Source organism: Tetrao urogallus (assembly GCF_951394365.1).
Source record: "Tetrao urogallus genome assembly, chromosome: 3".
NCBI lineage: Eukaryota > Metazoa > Chordata > Aves > Galliformes > Phasianidae > Tetrao > Tetrao urogallus.
The window spans coordinates 22,368,686-22,392,461 of record NC_136815.1 but is presented as its reverse complement, the minus strand read 5'-3'; the positions used below and the strand labels follow the sequence as shown (position 1 = coordinate 22,392,461).

Sequence of the window (23,776 nt, the reverse complement as noted above, 5' to 3'; positions counted from 1 at the left end):
TCAGTAATTGAACTGACGCTGGCAAGGCTGGTGAACAAACAGTCCGTTGTGCTTGATACGCCGAGAGTGGCAATCCCTGGTGAGGTTTTGGCGACGGAGACCATTTCTGTTGAGGAAGTGTCTTTTGCTGTGTTCTTTTATCCAGTGGGTAGGACGAAAGCTCTTGTTTTTTTCCAGAAAACTTGAACGAGCAGGAAGAGCTGCGACAAAGCAGCGAACACGCTGTCCTGTTTCATTTCGGGCCTCCAGTCTAGAAACAAAAGATGCACATTTAGATTGTTTCTGAGTTAGGACTGAAAGATGCAAGCTGCAGAGGGCACGAGAACATGAACATCCAGCATTTCAAGAAGGCACACTGATTGTACCGGACAAAGATCTGGGCTCAAGTTAGGCCAAGCCAGTTTAAGAAAATCACATCGGTAAGCAGCACTGCCAACTTGCTTTTACCACCAAGGCAACGAAATAGCTTTTGGGCTTCTGGTGTATAATGCCACTGTGCCCTTACTTTCCCACTCCACTTCCCTAACGCCACAGCACAGCACAATCAGAATTACAAGGCAATGTGCGTCACCCACCGATCCAGCTTTAGAAGACTTAAATTTATCCAATGGGCAAAGTTTGGTTTAAAGAAAATCACCTTGAACACTAGTTGTTTGAACTGAAAACAAAAGCACACTAGTGAAAGCGTAATTTGGATTGCGAGCAAGTAAACTCAGTGTTCATGCACAGGAGTGGGAAAGACAGACAAGTTGCGACACACACTGGAAACAACTCAAAAGGATCATTCTCCAAACAGTCCTCTTGATTTCACAAGTGGAGAGAGTCAGCAGTTTTGGCAAACCTTTGCATCATGCACTAGTGAGAAACAAAACAGCAGCCCATGCAAGCAGGGACTGACATAGTGATATACTGACTTCCCTACTTCACCAAGCAATCACTGGCGTTTCCTGAAACTTCAAGAGTAAAGATAAAAATAACTTGGTGGTTTTAGAAGTGAGAAAAGCAAGTCCCAAGTCTGAGAGCCACAGCTGGTATGAGACCAGAGGCATTTCCAGCTACCAGTGAGCAACTCATTGGTACCCAGAAAGGTGTCTGAGAGGCCAGGAGTCTGCTTAAGCATGAGCAAGAAATCCCTTTAGAAATCTGTCTTTTAGCAGTAGCATGCCTGTATGCAGTATTTTTTGGGGGAGGGATTAGTTTGCATTTATTGTACAACATCCCCACGGGCTCCTGGAGAGCCTGCAATAAGCACTGACTGCCATGACCATGGTTCATCCTTCTCAAGTCTCCTCTAGGAGGTGACTGGCACAGAGCTGAGCTCCTCTACCTGCCTCCACCCCACGTACAAGGATGTATACGCTCTGTCAGAAAGGGACACTGCCCCTACTCTCTCCTTTTTTCTTTTAAATATCAAAATCCACTTAATCCACTTGCTTTTTAAGTTCCTAGGTAACTTGAAGCAACTGTACTGAAGCCTACAGAATAGCACTATGACATGCTCATTTTCTTCTCTCCATTCATTGGATTTATCCTAAATCTAGGACTTCAAACAAACCTGCTCAGCACATTGCACCAGCTCAATTTACACAAGGGTGCCTGCAAACATGGGGCTACCATTTTCCATATATAGTGGTCCCTTCATGTGTTCCACAGTGCTGGAGCTGGAACTCCAGATGAAGCCTTAAAAAGTTAGAAAGCCATACCACAGGATGTTATTGGAATGTGTTTTTCCTAAACACACTTTTACTTTGTGTCATTAGCTAAAGAAGTGCATTAACTGCTAATCCTGAGTGTTGTGACTTATTATGGGAGAAAATACAACTGACTGAAAGAACACAGGAAAAGTTTGTGCCATCCTTTTGCTTTGGCAGGAATTTAGAAGGAACAAATGAAGACTTCCAAAATGAAAGTTCTGTATTTTGGTATCTCAGTGGCTGCCTTTGGTAGTCTGGCCCTAGTGAGCCCCAGGCACTGGGAGAACTGGGTTGATGAGCCTCTGACCACATGGTCAAAAACATCTTTTTAGAGGGGCTATATCTAAAGCCAGCCTGATGCTCCATACACTTTGTGTGCCCAGCATCTGTATTGCTAGAAAGCACTGCTACTACAGTTAGAATACATAGCCAGATCTCACAAGAAACATTAAAGGATTCAGACCCCACACCAATTAATATTTTAAAGTAATTTTTCTGCACTTAGCATTTGGGCTTGTTAAAGCAGATGCAGTTAGGCTTGATCAATTTACATTATTCAGCACAAAGGTTAGTCCTAAAAAGGAATATTTTTTTGGCATACAAGGCTCTAGAGGAAGCAGTGTTGCTAGCAAACTGATCACACAAGAAGCACTATCCCAAAACAGCAGTACTTACTGTGCCAGTGTGCCTTAAGCAGCTTTTCTTGGCCCTACAACATTAAACGGCCAACCATTAAACCACTGGGGACTTAAAGACAGCTTTCAAAGCCTACTGTGCTTTCAGTGCAATTGATTTTCCCAGTTTGAGATCTACCTCAGCTTTAGACTTGAGATCAACCCCCAGTTCTGCCACCCCAAATAGTGATGTTTTATACAGAGGTCTAGATCCTCTGATAAGGTAACAAACGAGAAGACAGCATGTGGAAACTTAATCATATGCCATTTGGGAAACTAAAGCTGAGACACTCAACACATTAAGGTTGCCTAACTCCACTGCATAACATAACACAAGATTCTTCTCCCAAATAATTTATATCATTACCTCTTGCAAAGAAGTCACCAGAGAAGCCAGTATCTGACTGCAGGTGTTACCATCCACTGGAGAGGACTCATCAAAGCTGGTCTTTCCTTTACCAGGCCATGCCTAAGAGCCTACAGTTGTGCTGCAGACTCCTCCTAACCCAAATTTTAAAAGGTGCTGAGTGCACATAGCTTCCCCCTAAGTTCAGCTAGATCCTCAGTTTTTGATATCACAAACTGCCCTCCTCAGGTAATCACAAGGCACGGCATGCAATTCTGTACATGTACTGGCACCAGCACTGTGCTCAAAACACAGCCATGTGCACCATCTCAGTCACTCACTTCTCTGAAGTGAGCAGTTTAAACATGACAAGGACCTGACCCAAAGTCATTGGGCATCTATTTACAGCAGCTTCTCTGCACTTTCATTGTTTTCCCACACAAAGATTTCTATAGTTTAAGTCACTTTGTTGTCAATCAGGATATCCAAAACATTCCTCTAACTCCAATTAATGGAACACAGGCAAACGTGTAGTAAAGCAACAAAAATATATGTGCATGAATATACACATGATATATGGTCTAGATGCAAATACTGGGCACTTGGCAGCAAGGGAGTAGTGCTCCAAGAAAACACATCCACAGTAATCTCAAATGGCAAGGTCTTTAGAACTCAAGGTTAGAACAGCACAACTTCTCACCTTGGTAGAAGTTTGCAGTGCAAATTCTCACATTGAGAGATGCAAGTTTTGTTAAGTATTTCAGTTTGGGTCTGTTCCACAAGCTGTGTTACAAGATTTTGTCTTCTATCCCAACCTATTACTAGGTTGAGAGTGACAAAAAGAAATGGACTTCCCTGTTAGGACTGTTGCAGTAACATTTTTCAACTCAAGGTGACAGAAAGGGTACTGACTAATGTTTATGATAAAATACACATGGCTATAGAATCACTTGAGTTTGAAGGATCTGTAAAGGCAACGTAGCCAAACTCACCTGCAATGAACAGAGACATCTATTGCTTGATATGGTTGCCCAGAGCCCCACCCACCCTGACCCTGAATGTCCTCAAGGATGGGGCATACACCACCTCTCTGAACAACTTGTTCCAGTGCTTTCCTATCCTTATAATAAAAAATTCCATATGTTCTGGCTAAATGTCTTTTCTTCTAGTTACAAAGGGGGCAAAGCGTCTTCTAGCGTACACAATCAGCTACACAGGTAACTGCCACCAGTCTCCACAGAACTTGAGTGTGTTCTGTGAAGGAATCACTGGGCTCCATAAATACACCTCTGAGTGTAAGAGCGGCACACCTCATTTCCTCCTAGCACAGTCATCTCTTATAACATCTTTCTAGGCAGGCAGCCCTGATCACCCTACCCAACCTGTGTAGTATTCATGTTATTCACTCGCTCTGAAATAAGCTGGAAAATTCAGTATTAAGTGTCTATACTGATGAAGTAGAAACCAGATATATTTAGCAGCAGACGAGCAGCATTTGCTTGGCAGAAAGCAAAGGTACCTGGGACTGCCAGGTCTGCAGAATTCCTCATCCCCACATCCAGTGTCGCTGAGGCTGTGGCAGGCATTGTGGACAGCATAGACAGACATGCTTGGGTGTTCAATGAGGAGGTTCTCCATAGGGCTGGTTTCTACTTTGATGGCAGTCAGCCCACCTGCAGTGAAACATGGTGGAGGGGTGATGAACCAGCTCTCCTCCATGGGACACGACTCAAATTGGATGAAGCACGACTCGCCGGCCTCAGGCAAGTGCTCCAGAGGAGATGGCAGGCAGGTGAAGACAGGCGAGCTGCCTGCAGGTGATGTTTCAGCAATGTCATCTTGCTCCGTGGTGCAGTTAGTGCAAGTGTCTGCTGCAGGTGATCAGGGGAGCCACCGACATCAGTGATTGCAGAAAGACAAACACAGCAAGGTCACACGTAGCCAGAAACAGGATATGAAACAAAAACAGAAACAAACCCCTATCAGTATGTACACAAGTTTTTATGAGCCAAGGGGAGGGGAAAAGGGAGTTCCCTGACAACGCAGGTTAGACACGTAAAGCAGCTGTTATCAGCCGAGCAATACAACTGTGCAATAAGTCAAGCACATTTTATCTGCACAAGTGGTTCTGCTGAAGCTCATGTCAGGCTTATAAACCTGATGTAATTTTTCTTACCAGTTTACATAACACGTTTTGGTGCACGTATTCAGAAGGCACCCTGCACTTCCATCAAGTTTGCCTTCACCAAGTTTCTGTCGTCTGTATGGTTTCTTCACATGGAAACACAACCAGTACGGGCTAGAGCTCAGGTCTGACAGGCACCTTACCTATGAAGTCAACTAGAATCCACTCGTCATCTTCTTTCTCACTGAACTCTGGCTCTTGGCTGGACAAGCCATCAATCTCTCCCATGAACATGTTATTTAACCTCTGGAACATTACTAAGGCAGGAACAAGACTTTGGCTGGTAGATCTTTATATCCAAGGTTCAAGGCACAGCTCACACTGTTCTAGCACGGTGGCATAGACTTGAGATTAAAGTGCACAGATGCTTTATTAGTTTCGGTACAGGACACGTAGAGTCATGGCTGGTAAACAGTTTGTGTTAAACCTGCAAAAAACAGTGACAGGGGTCTTAGTGACAAAGCAGCAGAGAGTGTCCCGAGGGCAGCAAGCTGAAGCCCTCTCACTGGTGCAGGGTGAGAGACCAGCAAAAGTCTTTCCCAGGAGGAAGCAGCCCCACTGGCATCCCAGGGACACACAGAAGAGGCCCAGATCCCTCCAAAGCCTTCCTCCCAGGTCCTCCTCCTGTAAGAAGCTTCACTCTACTGTTGGCCCACACCTCTAGGTGAGAACATCTACACAGAACACAAGCCCACCAAACCCTTCCTCAGCACCCTGACCTCACTGACTCCAAGGAATGAAGAGAGGTGACTTGGTTTAATTACAGTAATGCTTCTTGCATACTTCTCTAGATCTAGGTGTAATGACAGCCAGCAAGCCTGAGCCCTGCACGCAGTGGTTGGGATGAGGGCATCCCATTGTTGCTGAGAGCTGAGCAGCCAGTTGTCCCCACACTGGCATGCTGATAGCCCTTGGATATCCATGTGTAACCCAAGGAATGGAAGCCAGTTGAATAAGTAACAGCTACATGTGAGAAAAATTCAGGGACTGAGCACTCATCTCACCAGAACAAAATTTGAATTACTTCAGCTTGTTGGAATTCTTACAGATAAATACCTGCTTAAATAATTAACTAAGGAAAACGATATGCAGATATCCATCCAGAATGGGACAGACACCACAGCAGACAAAACCAACCAACAGTACTCCTTGCAGGCTGCATCCTTTACCAAGGCCTGCATGCCACCTCACCCACAGCCCTCAGACCACACTGATGAGGCACACTGGCTTCCAATGTCAGTGTGCTGTTTCCTCCTCTACACCCCAAGGAAGATTCAAGATAACACCTGAAACTGCATTAACTGTAGTTGTTTTTCTATATAAGAGCTTTTGAAACATGCTATGTTTTCACGCTGATAGGAGGCCACCGGACACCAAGCAGTAACACTGTTACTGAGAGTCAGCAGTGGGAGAAGCAGGGAAGAATCACACAAGGCTGGAAACAGTCAACTAGTCCAACTCTCAACCCATGCCCACTCACCACATCCCTCAGTGCCACACCAATACATTTCTTGAACACCTCCAGGGACCGTGCCTCCACCACCTCCCTGAGCAGCCTTTTCCAATACCTCACCATTCTTTCTGAGAAGAGACTTTTCCTAACATCCAACCCAAACCTCCTCTGGCACAGCTTAATGCCACTCCCTGTCATCCTACTGCTGTTATCTGGGAGAAGAGGCAAACCTCTGGGCAGCCTGTGCCAGTGCCTCACCACTTCTCCTGAGATTTTCCCTATATTGAACCTCAACATTCCCAGTGCAATGTAATGCCATTCCCCTTAGTCCTGTCACTGTTACCTGAGAAAGAGGTCAACCCCCACGTTACACCAGCCTCCTTTCAGGCATCACTAAGACGTCCCCTGAGCCTCCTCTTCTCCACACTGAACAACCCCAGCTCCCTCAACCACCTTCCACAAGACTTGAGCTCCAGACCCCTCGCAGCTCTGCTGCCCTGAACACGTTCCTGCACCTCGATGTCTCTCTCATATTGAGGGGCCCTAAACTGAGCCCAGCACTCAAGATGCAGACACCAGAGCTGAGCACAGAATCGATCACCTCCCTGCTCCCGCTGGCAGGGCTATTTCTAATACAAGCCAGGATGCCGTTGGCCTTCTTGGCCACCTGGGCACACTGTTGGCTCCCGTTCAGCCGGCTGTCAGCTAACACGCCCAGACCCTTTCCTCCGTTCAGCTTTCCAACCGCTCAGCCCTACGCCCGCAGCAGGGCACGGGGCCGCCGTGACCGAAGCTGAGGACGCGGTTGGATGAGGGCGGCTGAACGAGCAGCGCCCCGCCCAGCGCACAGCGCGACTGCCGGGGAAAAGAAACGAACGTAAGGAAAAGAAAAGAAAGAGCCGAAGAACAGAAGAAGCCCCGGGCCGTCAGCACTCCTCCTCTCCCGCTGTAGCTGGGCTGGCTGATCCCGCTGCCACCAGGCGGCTCCCAGGCGCTCCCGGTCGGGCTACGAGCGCTGCGCGGCGGGCGGCGCTGCCCGACCCCACCGACCCGGGCGGAGCGCAGAGTACGGGACCCCGCGGAGCTCCTCCGGGATGCAGCCACCCCGTTCGGCGGAGACAAAGCGGTGGCGACCCGGTCTCCCCGGCCGCCCTTCCGGGTGCGACAGGGACGGGCAGGCGGGAGGCGCTCAGGGCCGAGAAGCGAGCCGGGACCGCCCGGCCCCGCACTCACCTCCGGACCGCACGGCACCGCCGCTCCCAGCGCCGCAGCCACGCCAACTCCGCGCCCCGCGCAGCCCTTTGTTGTTATAGCGGCGCGCACAGCTGACGGGCTGCCCCGCCCCGCGCCCAATCGGCGCCGGCGGCGGCTGTCGCTAACGCACGTGACGGAGGGGCGGGGCCGGCGGGGCGCGCTCCCGCGGGGAGGGGACGCGCGGCGCGCGCGGTGGGGCTGTGGGCATTGGGCTGGTGCTCGGTATGGCCGTGTTCGCTCGGAGCCGTGCGAGTGGACTTCATGGAATCATAGAACGGGCTGGGCTGAAAAGGACCTCAAAGACCGTCTAGTTTCAATCCCCCTGCTTTGTGCAGGGCCGCCAGCCACCAGACCAGGCTGTCCAGAGCCACATCCAGCCTGGCCTTGAGTGCCTCCAGGCATGGGGCATCCACGAACGACTTCCAGTTCATAGATGGGCAGAATTACTTACTTTCAGTGTTAGTGCTCCCAGGAGCGAATGGGGTCTGTGTGGAGGTAGTGCATGCCTGGGAGCCAAAGGCAGGCAGGGCCAAAGGTGACTTTCAGAGAATGAATGCCCCATGGGATGTGTGTGTGTTACGGAATTACAGTGTTAGGACTTGTTAATTGAGGCTGCGCAAAGTGCTTCAGGAGGTGAAAGCCACCGTGTCTGGGTCGCCTTGGGTCAGCAACCACGTCACACGTGGCCATCCTTGCTTACAGTGACTGTTACATTAAAATTATGCATTGATCAATTAGCGTAACGTATTTTTCTGGCGCAGTCAAGCCCTTGGGTTGCATCTGAGACAGGCCCAGAAAGGAGATGAGAGCCTGGGCCTTACGGCTGTGAAGTCCCTGGGAGAGGCTCTCCTCTCCCTGCAGCACGGCTCTTATATCCCACATCTCCCTTCCTCCTTGTGATACCATACCCCACATCACGAAGTGGAGACACAGTGACCCTCCTGGCTGTCCCCACCACTGCTGCCATTGGAGCCCAGCAGGCAAGGCAACAGCAGTTCCTTGAGAGACTAGCTGGGCACAAAGGTGGCTCAGGGATTTCCTTAAGGGAAATGACATTTGTATTTGCATTGCAGATAAAAAAGAAGTGATCTCGGGAGCAATGACCTGCTCATACTTCCACCATGCTCCAGCACTTCAAGTATCATAAAAGCAGGAAGTGATTGGGCAGCTCTCCGCTGTTAGTTTTGCAGCACTCAGCATGCGCTGTACATGTCTGGCTGTTCCCTGCCACATCACCAAGAGTTGCAGGGGGTGTCTCCAACTCCTTTTTCCTCTTCCACAAAGAGATAAATACAGATCACTTGCAAACTATCACTCCAAGCAGTTTGCATGAACATCAATCACTTGTATGCAGCACGAGCCCAGCATATCTGTAAAGGAACCTCCCAGCCATTCTTCTTTCCTTACACATCTGCTTCCAAGGTTTCCTGCCTCAAATTTAGGCACAAGCCCTGCCATGTTGTTTAACGTACAAGGTGTCGGAGCAGACCCAGCACAAAAAAACACTCACATATATGTGTCTATGTGCAAAATGTCCTTTGCTGAAAGTCGACATTAGGTTTAACATCAAGCTTAGGCACTTCCTTTCCTGCTTTCCTTCCTCTGCCTTTGGTTAGTGCAGAGCTTTCTGCAGTGTTGGCTTAATGACATCAAATTAGTTGATCCCGTTGTAAGTCACAGTCTGTAATGCTATTTTCCAAAAAGCAAGCTACATTTGTAAGACCAGCCCCCTCCAGACTTATGCAGAACAAGTGCCAGAGACCTGTTTCTGTGTTTCTAAAGTACTGAAGTGAGCAAACTCAAGAATCCAGTTTGGATGTGACCAGGAGCCCCACAATTTGGCTGACAGAGCTGGGGAGATGGAGGTTACGGGATGTGATCCTTCAGACTGGACTGGAAGAAGCTGGGGTTTGGTTTTCTGGGGAGGAACTGTGATCTGAAAACATCAGCCCTCTCACAAAGAGTCCTTGGATAGACAGGGGAAAGTTTGTTTTCCTTTAGGAACTGTCAAGATGCAATCCCTTCATTTCATATTGTTGGAGAGCAAAACCAGGTGTTATTCAAATGTTCATTGGCAGGAAGCCACTGTAAATCCCTGCCACGTTAAGAAATAATGGTGAGCTTTAGCCGTGCTTCGAGCTCTTTTCCTTGACTCCATCCAAAATGAAAACCCTGTCAGAAGGCCGTGTGGGTTTTCTGAGAACGCCTCCATCCTGCATTCAGAGTGGAGTTGTGAGCTGGGGCTGTCGGGTAGGGGGCACCTCCATGGGCAGTGCTGTACAGAGCGCTGGGCAGCAGTGCAGGTCCTCATGTCGTCAGGTGAATGATTTTCTCCTCCTGAGGCACTCATCAAGTGTTTTCTGTCAGAGCTGGCTGTCCTCTCGTGTTTGTTTCTTGTGCTGGAAAAAGCCCAGCACTGCTCACTGCTCCTGCCCAAACCTGTCCTCTCCTTCAGCACTCTCTAACAGAAGACCCTGGTACACCTGTAGCACAGCCAGGAGCCACGCTCTCTGTTTTCAGCCTTGCCTTGTGGTTAGAGGCTTTCCAGGAGCACATCTCGTGCCTAACTCAAGGGAAGTGGACCCATCACTCAGCGAAGAAAAGACCTGGGGATTTTTGACTTCGGCACTGAACTTGTCTTTGTTACACTTAAGAAACTCCTGCACACCATTTATGAGATTCCTAACCCAGATAGGTTATTACTGTGGCTATTAGCCCTTCCAGTTTTTGTTCTTTATTTCAATGGTGATGTCACAGTGGTGGGCATCCCACATGCTGGCCAGTGCTCTTAAGCAACACTCAGTGCAGGAGAAGCTGCTGCTCAGTCAGAAGTTGTTCTGCACCCACTGCAGGCTGAGTTTAGGACAAACGTACCTTGGTGCTATGATTTATCTCCTGCACTGGATTTATCTGTGTAATGACTGTCAGTTAATGCCTGGTGAAGGGATAAGTAGGTCTCTCTGTTGGTAGCACATCCGTATTTTAAATCACGTGGAAATGACAGATGGTGATGAAATATTAGAAGCTTGCAGAGCTTCCTCCTTAAATTGCTTGCTCGCAGCATGTTTTGTTGTGGGGCCAGCCACGCTTAAACCCTTTCTTGAATTTTTTTTGCACAGCCACAGTCTGCAGACATGCACTAACCATCTCTGAGGCATTTCTGGTCTTAGCAGGGATACACTTATTTCCTTTTGGCTTTCCCACTGATTCATCAGCTTCCCAAAATAGAAAGCACTATCTTTGTTTTGTTGTGATGAGTTACAAAAGAATTAATAACATCAGCTTAGCACCAAAAAATACAAATCAGGTCATTCTAAAATGTCCTTGGATTTCATCCGCAAGACTCCATCCAATTGTGCATTTCCATTACCTTAGAAAGAGCTCCTGCTCTTTGCAGTACAAAGCATTTGATCCCGCACTGTAATTCTTTTCAGCCGTGGGTGTTTCTTGCAAGTTCTGAGCCCAGAGTTTCTCCACATTACTCAGAATGGCCTCAGGAGATAAAAAATGTGCCAAATACCTCCGAAAGAAGATCAAATGTCTTTTGGGCTCTGTGCACCCCTTGCTTGCTTAGGACACACATAGCGAATGCCAGCACTCTGTGCCAGCAGAGCTCTGCTGAATGAATCCATGCTGCGGGAGGCCTTGCTGCAATAGACAGCATCTCACAGGAGCCAGGTGCAGGAGTCCACCTTGCATACTGAGTCACTGTAACTGTGAATCTGCTGTTACATCCAACGGAGGAGCTCTTTTCAGATTGCAGTTTAAAACTGGTTATGCACAACAACAAACCAAAGAGATCTCAGTGTCTGCAGGATTGAGTGCAATGAAGCCTCTCGGCAAGAGACAGACGCCACGTGCCCTTCCTGGCTGGAAAAGCCAGTTTTCACAGAGAGGTACAGCTTCCATGCAAAACAAGATAGCTCCCCAGGTGCCAGCACAGTTTTCAGTAAATCGTGCCAGTGAGATAGCATTGTCCAGCTGCTATAGCAAGAGGCCTGTGCTCTGGGTTTAGTTGTTGTGGGGCTTTGGGCAGACTGTAACACTGCTCGAGTTCCTCATAGGTAGGATGTGGTCAGGTAGCCAGCCAGGCACCAAGGGGTGATGCAAGAGGCCTCGTGCACTTAACCTGCTGTGCTGTAGGCTCTCCAAGAGCTTCTCCAATAACTGTGAGTTGTCAGAAAGGCTCTTTGATGACGTGAAGTCAAACTGCTCCTGGATTATTCTTCCAGGTGGCGTGAGGTCTGAATCCCAGAGTTACATGTATGATTCAGTTCTTGTCCATAGACACCAAAATGACACTTCCTGACTCTGAGTGACAGCATGACATAATGTGACAACTCAACAGTGACACTGCCAGCAGTCTCCAAGCACCAAGAATTACTGAGGCTCAACCCAAAGAGCTGATGTGCTCATCTACTACATGCATTCCAGTACTTAATGCACGCTGTTCTGAAGATGCATCTTTCAATGCTGTGGAGAAAGGGTTCAGGTTGGATATTAGGAAAAAAATATTCTCAGAAAGAGTGCTGAGGCGTTGAAACAGGATGTCCAGGGAGCTGAGGGAGTCACCGTCCCTGGAGGTGTTCAGGAGACGTAGAGATGTGGCACTGACGGATGTAGTCACTGGGCATGGTGGGGCTGGGCTGATGTTTGGACCAGATGATTTTATTCTTTTCCAACATCAATGATTCTATGAAGTATTAGAAATGTGGTGTTTTTTTTTTTTTCTTTTTTATAACAAAATGTCTGGCAGAAGCAGAGCCTGCGAGTGTCTTCCAGGGATTTTGGAAAAACATCACGACTGTGGTTGTGACACAATGACGAATGTGTTGTAAGAAAACACAGCTCATGAGAAGAGCTAAATAAAAGACATTTAAATTGAAAGAATTCTTTTTTTTTTCTTTGAATTTTCTAAATCTCATTAACCTAATGTCAGTGTTTGAATAATTAAAGTGGTGTAACGAGATGCAATTGCCAGAGCTGCAAGGACAGTAAACATAACTACGCTATTATCAGGACGAGCTGAGCCTCCAATGATGCAAGAGGTCGGACAGCTGTAATCACACCACTGCACCTGGAACAGGGTCAGCACAGGGGCCACATGCAGCCTGAACATGAACACATTGTACCTGGGCTCTGGAGCTATAATTAGAGCAAAGCTGAAGGTTTATAGATCCCAACACAAAGTGGTATGAGAAAGCTTAAAAGAAATGGAAGTACACTGGAAGAAACATGAGTTTAATATTCAAATGAGCAATGCCACATTGTCTTAATTTCAGCTAGGATGGAATTATTTTCTTTAGAGTGTCTGGAATGATGCTGGTTTTGGTTCTAGGATGAAAACAATGCTGATAACACACCAGTGTTTATAATTGCTGCTACACAGCGTTATACAGAGCCAAGGCCTCCCTCTTCTGCTGCTCAGGGGGCAAGTTGGGCAACAGTTGATGGGTAGTGAGCAATTGCTTATGTGTTTCTTGTTATATACATTCATTTATATATAGAGAGAGACACAGTCATAACTACTGTCCTTGTCCTTTTCTCTGTCTTAGTAAATAGTTTTATCTCAACCCACAAGTTCTACTTTTTTCCCCCCAGTTCTCTTCCCCATCCCACTCAGAAGGAGGGGAATGAGAGAACAACTGTGTGGTGCTCAGCCACCTGCCAGGTTAAACCACAACACACTTTAATTAACTGCACACTAGTTGTTAGTGGGAAAAAAAAAAAAAAAAAAAAAGACGCTATTAAAGAATAAAAAATGCAAGGTTTTCTGTTTGGTCAACTGCAAAAACAGACTGAAGAGCAAAGAGTAGGGAGCCGCCCTGCAGAAATGTTCTGGAGCTTACATACTGTTTCAAAAAAAGCAAGCTTCATACTGAGATGAAGCTATAAAAGAAAGGCTATGAAGTACATGAAGTAATTCTTCCACTTCTCACAGTCTTGGCAAAACTCAGCTGGAACTCCACGAGTCTGGCTTGGGGCACCGTGCTCAGGAGAGATACAACACTGATCAGGCTCAGGGGAGAGCAATATGTGTGATTGGAGCTCTTGAAAAACACGACTTAAAGGGAAGACTGGAGAAAGGAGGTGCTTGTTCCAGTGAAGGCAAATCTGATGAAGATATGAGTCTTCAAACGCATATTAGAGATTAATAAGACACTCAATTTCAGCATAAATAGTTTGGTCAGACATTACGAAGCTTTCTAAAAATAAGGATAGTGATGCATTAAGATAGATTGCCTGGGGATTGTAAATCTTTTTAAGAAGTGATCAGAGAAAATTTAGTCAGGAATGACAGAGATAAAATGAATCTAGAGAGTAGGATGGTAGAGATGGCTTCCTGAGATCCCTTTTCATCTGGATGTTCCACGATCATCCAAAAGACAAGGCTTTTCATTAGTGCTTGTTGAGCCACGCTATTCACTTCCATCTTCACCTTGGAAATGGAAATCAAATTGTTCAGTCCCAGTCAGCACTGATTTCAGGTTTTTCTTGTACCTAGCACCAACACAACGTGACTGAGTTTAAGTTGCCAGGATGTCAGGACCAAGTTTAGAATAGCATTAGTTAAAATAATAAAATTTGAAGCAATGCTCATACCGATTAAAAATACCTATCACTGGCCTTACATCAAAAGATTTAATTAAAGCAAGTCATATGTCGTGTGTCTCAGGTAATTCACGGTCCCTTTTACATTTCAGAGAGACTGTGTTTGGATAAACATTGCAGTTTTACTGGAACAAGCAAAGCAGAGTCAGGAATAAAAGCACATAGATCCAGTCTATAAAGCATCCCTTCCAGTTCTGGCTTGCTGCAGGGAGGGAGGTATGAGACTTGCTGCCATGTTACCATGCATATCCACAGTGCTGCTTGGAGTCCCTCTAAAACATAGGAAGCTGCAGGTAGATTTAAACCTGCTCATGGTGATCTGACCGGGCAGTTGGACCCTGAGGAAAGACAAAGCTTGGCTGAGCACAGCTGTTCAGGCCTCATCGTGCTTCTACAAACACCTTTGGTTTTTTTTCTTCACCCCGTGTTCCTATGGCAGCAGAATCAAAGCCTTGAACAACTAATCCTCCTGCCTACATCCTGGGAGATTTATACACCAATGTGAATACACTTCTGTCTCCATGTAATTTTGGTTATTACCAAGAGACTTTTTAGCTCACCTTCAAATTATTACAGCTCCAGTACAGTGATTCTTGTTGCAACATGGTAAGGCAATTGGCTCTGGAGCAAGAGTCTTGTAAAACGGATAAAGTGCTTCTACCTATTATGATTAATATTATTTTGCTAAATACAGAGGGCACTTTGGCTCCCCACACCCCAGGTTGCTAAAGCAACACACATCTGTAAGGAATCATTCTTTTAATTGTGTCAATTAGGCTTATATAAGAGTCCTTCAGCAATCTTAGTGTTGTGGAAAGCACAGTCTGAGGTCTGGCTAGAGATGAACCTCATGCTCCAAACATGCAATTATTTCAGACTTCCTCCTGCCATAATTGCTGTGCTGTGCATATGTAGTCAGGGCTAGCAGGAAGGACTGAACTGTGCAGGTTTGCTGACTTCCCAGATGCAAGGAAGCACAACAGATGGCTTCTTAAATGCATCTTTGGAACAGAAGAAACACAGAGTTGATCATAAAATCGTACAATAGCTTGGGTTAGAAGGGACCTCAAGGATCACTGAGTTCCAACACCTCTGCTGCAGGCAGGATTGCCAATCACTAGATCAAGTACTGCATCAGATTGCTCATGGCCTCATCTGGCTTTAAACACCTTCAGGGATGGGGAATCCACAGCCTCTCTGGGCAATGTGTTCCAGCACCTCACCTCTCTCTCAGTAAAAATCTTCCCTCTGACAATCCAATCTAAATCTCCCTTCCTTTAGTTTAAAACCATTTCCCCTTGTCCTATCACTGTCTACTCATGTAAAAAGTTGATTTCCCTCCTGTTTGTAAACTCCCTTTAAATATTGGAAGGCCGCAACCAGATCTCCCTGCAGTCTTCTCTTTTCCAGGCTAACAAGCCCTTCAGCCTATTTTCACAGTAGAGGTGTTCCAGCCCTTGATCTTATATTTCATTTGCAAGACATTATGTTTCGATCAAGAAAAAACAAATGAAGGTTCAAACCTGGCATGTAACAGCACCAGATTGATTAATATTTTACAGCTAACTGGTGCCTGGTTAATGACTAATGGTTTACAGCTGTACATTGCTTTTCAAATGAAGCCACTCTGTGAAATGCATAGAGATGTTCAAGTCTACAGTAGTGAAAGTACAGCAAACTACTGATGGACAGCTTTGTCCAGAGGAATGTGAAAGCTGCAGGGCCACATGGAAACTTTCCAGACAACAGCAGTGCCTTTCTCGTGTGAGAAAACTGCTGTTCTCCACACAATAAAATGAAATGAAGAAGTTTGTTCTAACTAGCTGCTTATTTTATTAGCTCTATCCTCCTGGGCCATTTTTGCAACCCAAATCATTGTGTGTGAAAAACAAGCACTTTCTGAAAACTTGGTCTAATTAAGAGGCTTGTCATTAAAACATTAGAACAGTGCCTTGCTGCTACGTGACATTGTGCCATCACACTTGCCATGTTTTGCTGGTGATGTGACTCATCATAGGCGTGTGATAGAGATCAGCTATTGAAATGCCATCCAATTGCAATAACCATTATCTGAAACGTCCTGAAATAAAGAAAATGGCCATTTTATAGTGAGATAGCTATGCCTAATTACAGCCAATGATGGTCATATGATCACATAATTGTCCAAACATAACAGTGTGATCATTCTAATGCGTAACTCCATTCATCCAAAAGAAAAGTTCTGAAAATCAGTATGCTAACTGTCCATAGGTTGCCATCCTCTGTTGCAGTGGAACTGCAAGTGAGGCTGGATTACTACTTACTGCATGGACTACGGGTGATCATCTTTTCATACAACGTTTTCAGATTATAGGAAAGAATAACAATGGTACGGGAGTTTCTCTTTGCTTTATTTGTAATGCAGTTACTGAGGGAAGCACATACAGTAACTCACAGTTATGTGTGAGTTTCCTAAACTGAATCCCTCTCAAAATGCTTCTGTGTTAAAAGATTACAATGACCTATGTGGAATAAAAGATGAGAAAATGACTCCCTAATCTCACATATGCCAAAATACAGTAATATCCACATTTAATAACTTGCTAACTTCAGGACAAAACAGGAGTAATTTGCTTTATCTTTGCTCAGACTTTTTGGTTAGGAGCCAAACTGTGCAGCTGAGAGAAATCCCACCACTGAAATGCACAGCTTCCTTTTGTTAATGAGGGAGTGGAGAGAAGGCAGTGTGGGGGCAGGAGTTGATCAGAGGAGTTCTCCAGCTCAGGGTTCCACTTCAGGCCTTGACCTATGGTGACCTGCCTCCCAGGACTGAGCTTTGCCATACTGATGCAGAAAGGATTACTTCCCCATGGTTTTTTGTCATCAATCTTCCAACCTAAAGCTCCTTTCTCCTGTAAGGTTCTCAATAATTCATCTGTTTCAGCAACCAGAGAATCACCATAAATCACCTTACTACATCAGCACTTTTTCTCCTCCTATGCTCTCTGAGGGTGTTTTGTCATTAACGTTGTCTTCTCCGCATCTCTTTTCAGTATTTTAGCTGCATTTAATTAGTGTGACCATTTATAATGCTCAGAATTGAACTCTGGTCTGTTTGTGTATGAGTATAGTCAGTCTCTAAAAGGAGTTTTAGAAATGCTTTAGGATCCAATAGAAAATTTTTAAAAAAGGGGGGGGGGGGGAGGGAAGGGAAGGTGAGTGGAAAGCAGGGCAGTATCTAAGCATCCTTTTCCCAGCAACTGCTGCACTTCACCAGTTATGGTTGGGTGGTAAGGGGCTCTTCAGAAGGAGAACATTTCTGCCTACCACTGCAGATTCCCATGTTGGTGTCCTGGAACCCTCTGCAGAAGACCTTCCCAGTTTCTGCTCAGATGAGTTCCATGTCCTTGCTTCCTTGGATTTGCCAGATGTTTGGCCAAGCAGAGCTTCGGGGGACAGATCCTGGTTGAGGTAAGCGTGCCATCTCTATGTCAGTGAGGATGTTAATTGAGAATTCAGGCCCTTCTTGCTGTTCTGAGGAGCTGTAAGTGTCCAGAATTTTGTCAGGAAAAACATTTAAGTACCCGAGGTGCTGTTCCTGTGCATGGCTGTAGGTGCCATTAAGTTGGTAAAGCCAGCTGTAATATCTCCTACACAACAGCATCCCTTACCACCTCAGGGACCAACCCCAGCAAACCTGGTACTTTTCCAACAATCCTTTTCAAAGGAGCATACGTAGAACAAGCACTATAGTGTCCCAGGAACCTACATAGGCACCTCCATGCTATACTCTGCAGTTCCATCCCTACAGTGGTCCCTTGTGGTCTGGAGTCTATAACATTGTCCTGTCCTTCAAGGATATTTCAGTAGAGTTGGCAGCCTTACATTCTTTTACACCTCTCAGTGCTCACACTTCCCACCCCTTGCAGCAGAAACACATCTCTTGGCAGCCATGTGAGCTGTCAACAATGGGGCTAAGCTTGCGTTGTGATGAACGAGGTGGAGTTAGATTTTGGAAGGTAGCTGTGTTGCACTAACAGCCCGTGGGCCGAGCTGGGCCCTGCTTTCCTCCAGGTCATGCCCCAGCAACGGGGTCAGCAAAGGGACTGAGCATCCACAGCTTGGAGTGGCTACGTGTGACCTTGGTGTCCTAGGACACTGGGACCAACCCACAGGTGTGATGGTGTGGGGGAGAAACAGTTTTTCAAAAGAGAAGGCATAAGAATAAAGGAGAAGGCTTGTCAGAAGCCCAGTCAGAAGGGCAAGGCTTTCATTATTCACGTATGTATATATAAACAAAAACTTAATTGCCATTGGGCTTTTCAGGCTTTTGTTTGAAAACACAAGAGGTGCACAGAGTTGAAGTGCTGTTTGCTCACCTCAGTAAAGATTTCTGAGGCTCCTTAAAGATTCTGGGGTTGCTCATCTCAGTAAAGATTTCTGAGGCTCCTGGGGCTTCTTTTCTCTGCTCAGCCATAAAAGGCCCTTGTCCACAGACTGCCGAGTATAAGACACTTGTGGTAGGAAGAGAACTGTGGCTATCAGCAACACTCAGCAGGCACTATCTTTTCAGTGAGGAACTAGCAGGGTTTGAGGCATTCTCCTGCAAGCTGCTGACCGCACAGCCTGCTCAAATGGGGACAGCCTGGTACGTGCATGGCAGGCTGGGATCAGGAAGGAGAGATCAGTTCCATATCGTGAGCCACTGGAAGCTGGAGACCAAAGGTTAATGTGAAAGAGATGCAGTTCTGCGTCCTTGCAGACCTGTAGTTTTTGGACATGTTGCTGCTAGATCTTTGTTACATGTGAGCGTCCCAAAGCATTATCTCCTCCCCAGAGACTGGCACACTGCCCAGTGGTAAGAAGGTGGCCTGCAGCACCTAGGAATGCCCACTCTGAATGGAAAATTTTCTCCAAGTCCTTGCACAAGCTGTACAAGAGCCTTGGAGGAAGCAAGGGATGCTGTATCACTGCCAGCAGATCTGCAATGTTTTGCTCAGCTGCCAGGCAGCATGCTCAGCCGACAAGAGTTTGGAGCCTGGTTAAAGTTCCTTGACCATAATGGAGAGGGATCCCTTCAGGCCACTCTTTTTTTTTTTTTTTTTAACAAGAGTGTCTACTGCAAGGTGTCCAAGTGCCAAGTTGCCATCACTGTGGACTCTGCCAGAGAAATCAGGTTATGGGTTACCCTCCGTGACAACCTGCTGTGCCCTTTCCAGTTCTTATACATACAGACCCTATGTGGTAGGCAGCAATAGAACATATGCCCTGTTAGTGTCTTTTGTTTTGGAAAACAGCATTAGGTGAACTCCCTTATGACTGGAGGTCTAGGACAGGGTGCTCACGATGCCAAGTTCTACCCTCTACCTTGCTCTAACACAAAAGCAGCAAGCAGCAGCATGCCTGCACAGGGAGTGCGAGGCAGCCAATGAATGGCAGAGCAGGGAGCGGTCTGTACCCAGGCACACCGAGTGCTGCTGGTCTCATCCTTTTTGCCTCAGGTAGCAAAGGTGGCAGCAAGCCCAAGGATGTTTCCTTGGTGGGATACGTCTCATATCTCCCCGTGTCCCTGCTAATATGCAGTAGTGATGTGTCCTCTACGTCCAAAAGGCCTTGGGATTTGGGCACTAAGTATGCAAGTCGGTTAAAATGGCTTGGTCCAGGGGCCAGAGTGTCAGCCGCTCTCAGATGTCACCATCTGAGAGTACAAATGTTGCCCACAGGAACTCAGTGATAGGCCTCCACACCCAAGCTACCAGCCTTGTACATTAGTTACTCAGTAGTTCTTCCTCTCACAAGTTCCTAAAATGAAATAACACAGGAAAATGTAAAGGTCTCAGTGTAACATGATAAGCTCCCAGAACAAACTGTTCTCCCCTACTGTTTTTTCTTCACTGGAAAGCTGTAGGACTTTCACCATGAATACCTGCTGGTATTTATTTCCAGTCTTCTTAGGAACAAGCTCCAGTGATGCAGTTTTCTATTATTCACCTTCCCTCCATACAACTGCTAGTTCAGGTTGCAAGATCAAAACAAGCATTCACAACAAACATAACTGCCCCCAACTCTAGCTTAGCACTGGCTAAAAAACATTCACTTTGTAAATTCCACTGAAATCCTTGTTTTGTTTAAGACTGACTTCATCTGCATGCCAAAAACCAGATTGCATGCTTCCAGCTCCCTCTTTCTCATCTCCCTCCCAACAACTTCACAAGAATTTCAAACAAGAAAAGGCTGGCAACTTGTTGAAGGAACACAAAGACTTTGTCCTTGCTAGCTGGAGAAACAGCATTGGTACCTGTCCATCAAGAACTTGTGGCTTTCCAGTTTGCATGTTTCTTGCTAGCAGTGTTTATCCAGGTAGCACAGATGGGGCGTATCATTTGGCAAGCTTACCTGTAAGCTTTCTACAACAAAGATGATAACAGGTGCAAGATAAGGGACACGTACAAAACCAGAGTTCATTACAAATACATTTGCATCCAAAGCAGCAGCGGCAGGACTTGGCTCTGCTTTATCTTAAAAGCATACACTTTGTGAATTCCATTCAAATACTCCCTGTATTTGCATCTGATATCACCCCAGGCAACAACATGGAACCAAGTTGTGTTTGCGTAGGCCTGCGCTTCTGCGCAAGGGCAGACAGATAAGTCATCTCTCATGACAATATTGAGTTTTCAGGGTGGCTCTTGAAAAACCAGAGCCAAAATTCTGAAGAGAGTCCATTGTCCCACAGAGAGCTGGGTTTTCAAAGGAATGCCTTAGATAAATAGCAATGCCTTCTCAGTTCTGAAATCCTCATTTTGATGTCAAAGTGGAAGCCGAGCAGCTATGTGCTAAGCCCTTGAATATCTGGCTCCAAGTCCTGCTTCTGCCTGTGTGCTCAGAGAATGTGGTACAGCTCTGGAGAGGTTCTTGGTCAGAGAGGATTAGTAACCCACAATTAGGAGAGAGTCTGAGGTTAATTAGAATGATCTGTGTGTGATACTATACCCTTATTCTGAGTTACTCCCTGCAGAAGTCCTGTTTTGCTCCACTGGCTAAAAAGAGATAAGAGACTATCCTAAGAAAAGATAGGTATTGAAAGGTATCATGCAACAGAAGTTGCATGACCTGAATACCCACTGCTTCACTCACAGTTTTGCAGCCTGAATCAGAAATAACTGAAAGCTGGTTAACATCCATAAATGTGCTTGATGGCATATTTGAAGTGCATTGAGAGATCCACCTATCCCTATCCAGGGAGTAAAACTGATCCTCACGTAAAACTGCATGAGGTTTGAGAATACCAGGTGGGCAGCAATTCCTGCTGAGTGCAGTGGAGTGTGCCCACGGTTGGCAAAGGTGTCAGTGGACATGGAAAAAAGAGCTGTTTGCTTTCACTCAGGACACTCAGTTCAGTCCATCAGCACACAGCCAGAGAAGCACACAGTGGTTCTCATGCTTCATAAATTCGAGACCTTTGTTCTCCACTGTCATTAGTATAGCACCTCTTGCAGTTTTCATCTGTGATTGAAACTGGGGAGTGCAAAATGGTAATAAGAAATGAAAGTTTATAAACACATTTATCTACAGACAAAACCACAAAAAAAATAAACACATGCAGCAGCAACAAAGATGAAACCCCTTCACTGCAACGTCATTTTGAAACTTTCTATCTACTTTGCAATTAAAGACTTTATTATTTAAACCACGTAAAATGGGATAAGTGTATTTTAATGTAGCTCACTGCTTGTTACCACATGCATGAATGTATTATTCTGTGGCGAGGAATGGAACGACTGCAGTTAGTCATGTTTTGTTAGTGTACTCCCTTAAAACAAAGATTTTTGGCTGAGTATTTTTTGTAGTTCAGGTACAAAATAACTGCCATGTGCCTGTTACCTGTGGCATGCAACTGGACAGGAAATACTATGGCTACTCCACAAAGATTTTTTCCTCAACTCTCATACTGGAATGAATCCAGGATTATTCAGCAGAGGAAAATGAGATGGGGCAGGAATATATCCTTGCCAATACAAGCGCAGGTCCCCATTCCTATTTCTTCTCTTCTTGTTACAGGTTAGGATGCTGGTGTCTCTCATCTTCCAGCCAGTACCTCAGCCTCCATCCTGTTGGATATCCTGAGGTGGGTCTCTTCTTCCTTTATCTTCTGTATGATGACTTTTTGGGCACTAGCACCTGAATACAAGTAGGCCTCTCATATTTCAGGCTCTGCTTGGCTAGCATGGGATAGCTCAGGGTCTCTCCCATTTATATGCTGACAAGTACTATCTGCATATCTATAAGAGTTGTTGGTTATAACTGATTGGTATTTTCTGACATTTTTTTCGCCCTGAAATCCCATTTTAAAGCAATAAGTGAATTATCTCTGCCTAAACCAGCCACTGTTGTCACTAGCAGTTCCGCTAGCGCTACAATCAATACAGACTTGAAGAAGCTTTTTGTTAATTATTCATGGTGTGTGAAGTTTTTGTTTAAAGTGAAAAAAAAATGTAATTTAATGAGAACGGTGAGGGTGCAGAATGACCAGAAACAAATGTCGGTGCGCTGAGAAAGAGGTCAGGACTTTTATAAGACACCTGGTTAATTCTTTTCTTACTAAGGGTTTAAATCAGTTTAGCAGTGTTTTGGTTCATTCAGAGATTAACAAAATTTAATATTTTATAAGATTTATTTATAATACCCTTGAGGTTTAGAGTATGTTTATGTAACCTTTCTGCCAGGAATTGGCAGCAGCTGAAAGAGCTGGATTCATTTATCTAGGGGTTCTCTCTGAAAACTTAAACAACAGCAGTTTCAGCCTCCACCCAGAAATCTACCAAAGCTAAATGACCTCCTTTGGGTGCCCTGACAAACATAATTCCTGCTCAAGGCAGAGCAGGGATTCAAAACAAGGTCCAGAGTTTCAAGACAAAGAGAACTTTAGAGACGAGGGAAAGAACAGAGGAAAAGGGAAGAATAAAGACTCAGCATAAACCCACAAGAGCCACTAATCAATAAAATAAATAAGGTTGGGGTGAGATTCCCAGGCTTCCTTTCCTCCTCTCCCCTGTGTTGTCTTGCCATGACACAAAATAAAAGCTTGCTCTCATTTCCAAACAGAAGTCTTGTGACTTGAATGTTGCTGCCCACTTAAAGCTTGCCCCACATGCACTGTGTGGCTTCAGTTCAGTTAGCTCTGCTAACAAACGTGTATTACTGGACATGATCAGGAGATCCTCCTCGCTTTCCCTGCTGGTTCTCACAGTGAACTGATTCACACCACCAGATTGCTACAGGACTAACTCAACAAAACAGAGCAGTGAAACTGGAAGCAGGATGGCAAGGCTGAGGACAGAAAGCTCAGCTGCTGCTGCTGCTTCTACTAGTAACTACACACAGATCAGTTTGGTGTAGTTTTAAGATAAGACAGCTCTTAAGCATAGCAAGCTTTATGTTAATGTATTGGTTTATCCTCATCTAGGCCAAACTTGGAGAGAGCACAGCTGCTCTGCTTGTGACTACAGGACTAAAATGACTGCACTGTGAGCTAGCACTGCAGACAGGCTGTGTCCAGCACAAGGTCCAGCAGTGTCC

At 45.8% G+C, this 23,776-nt stretch overlaps 1 protein-coding gene across 1 annotated transcript; it reads right to left on the bottom strand.

The window, feature by feature from the left end:
* TP53INP1 (tumor protein p53 inducible nuclear protein 1) lies at positions 1-5,154 on the bottom strand (the record flags this gene model as incomplete). Its single annotated transcript, XM_079533976.1, has 3 exons — positions 1-250; positions 4,234-4,582; positions 5,043-5,154. 3 exons carry the CDS (start codon positions 5,152-5,154, stop codon positions 1-3), a joined length of 711 nt encoding a protein of 236 aa, XP_079390102.1.
* Between the last annotated feature and the right edge of the window lie 18,622 nt (positions 5,155-23,776).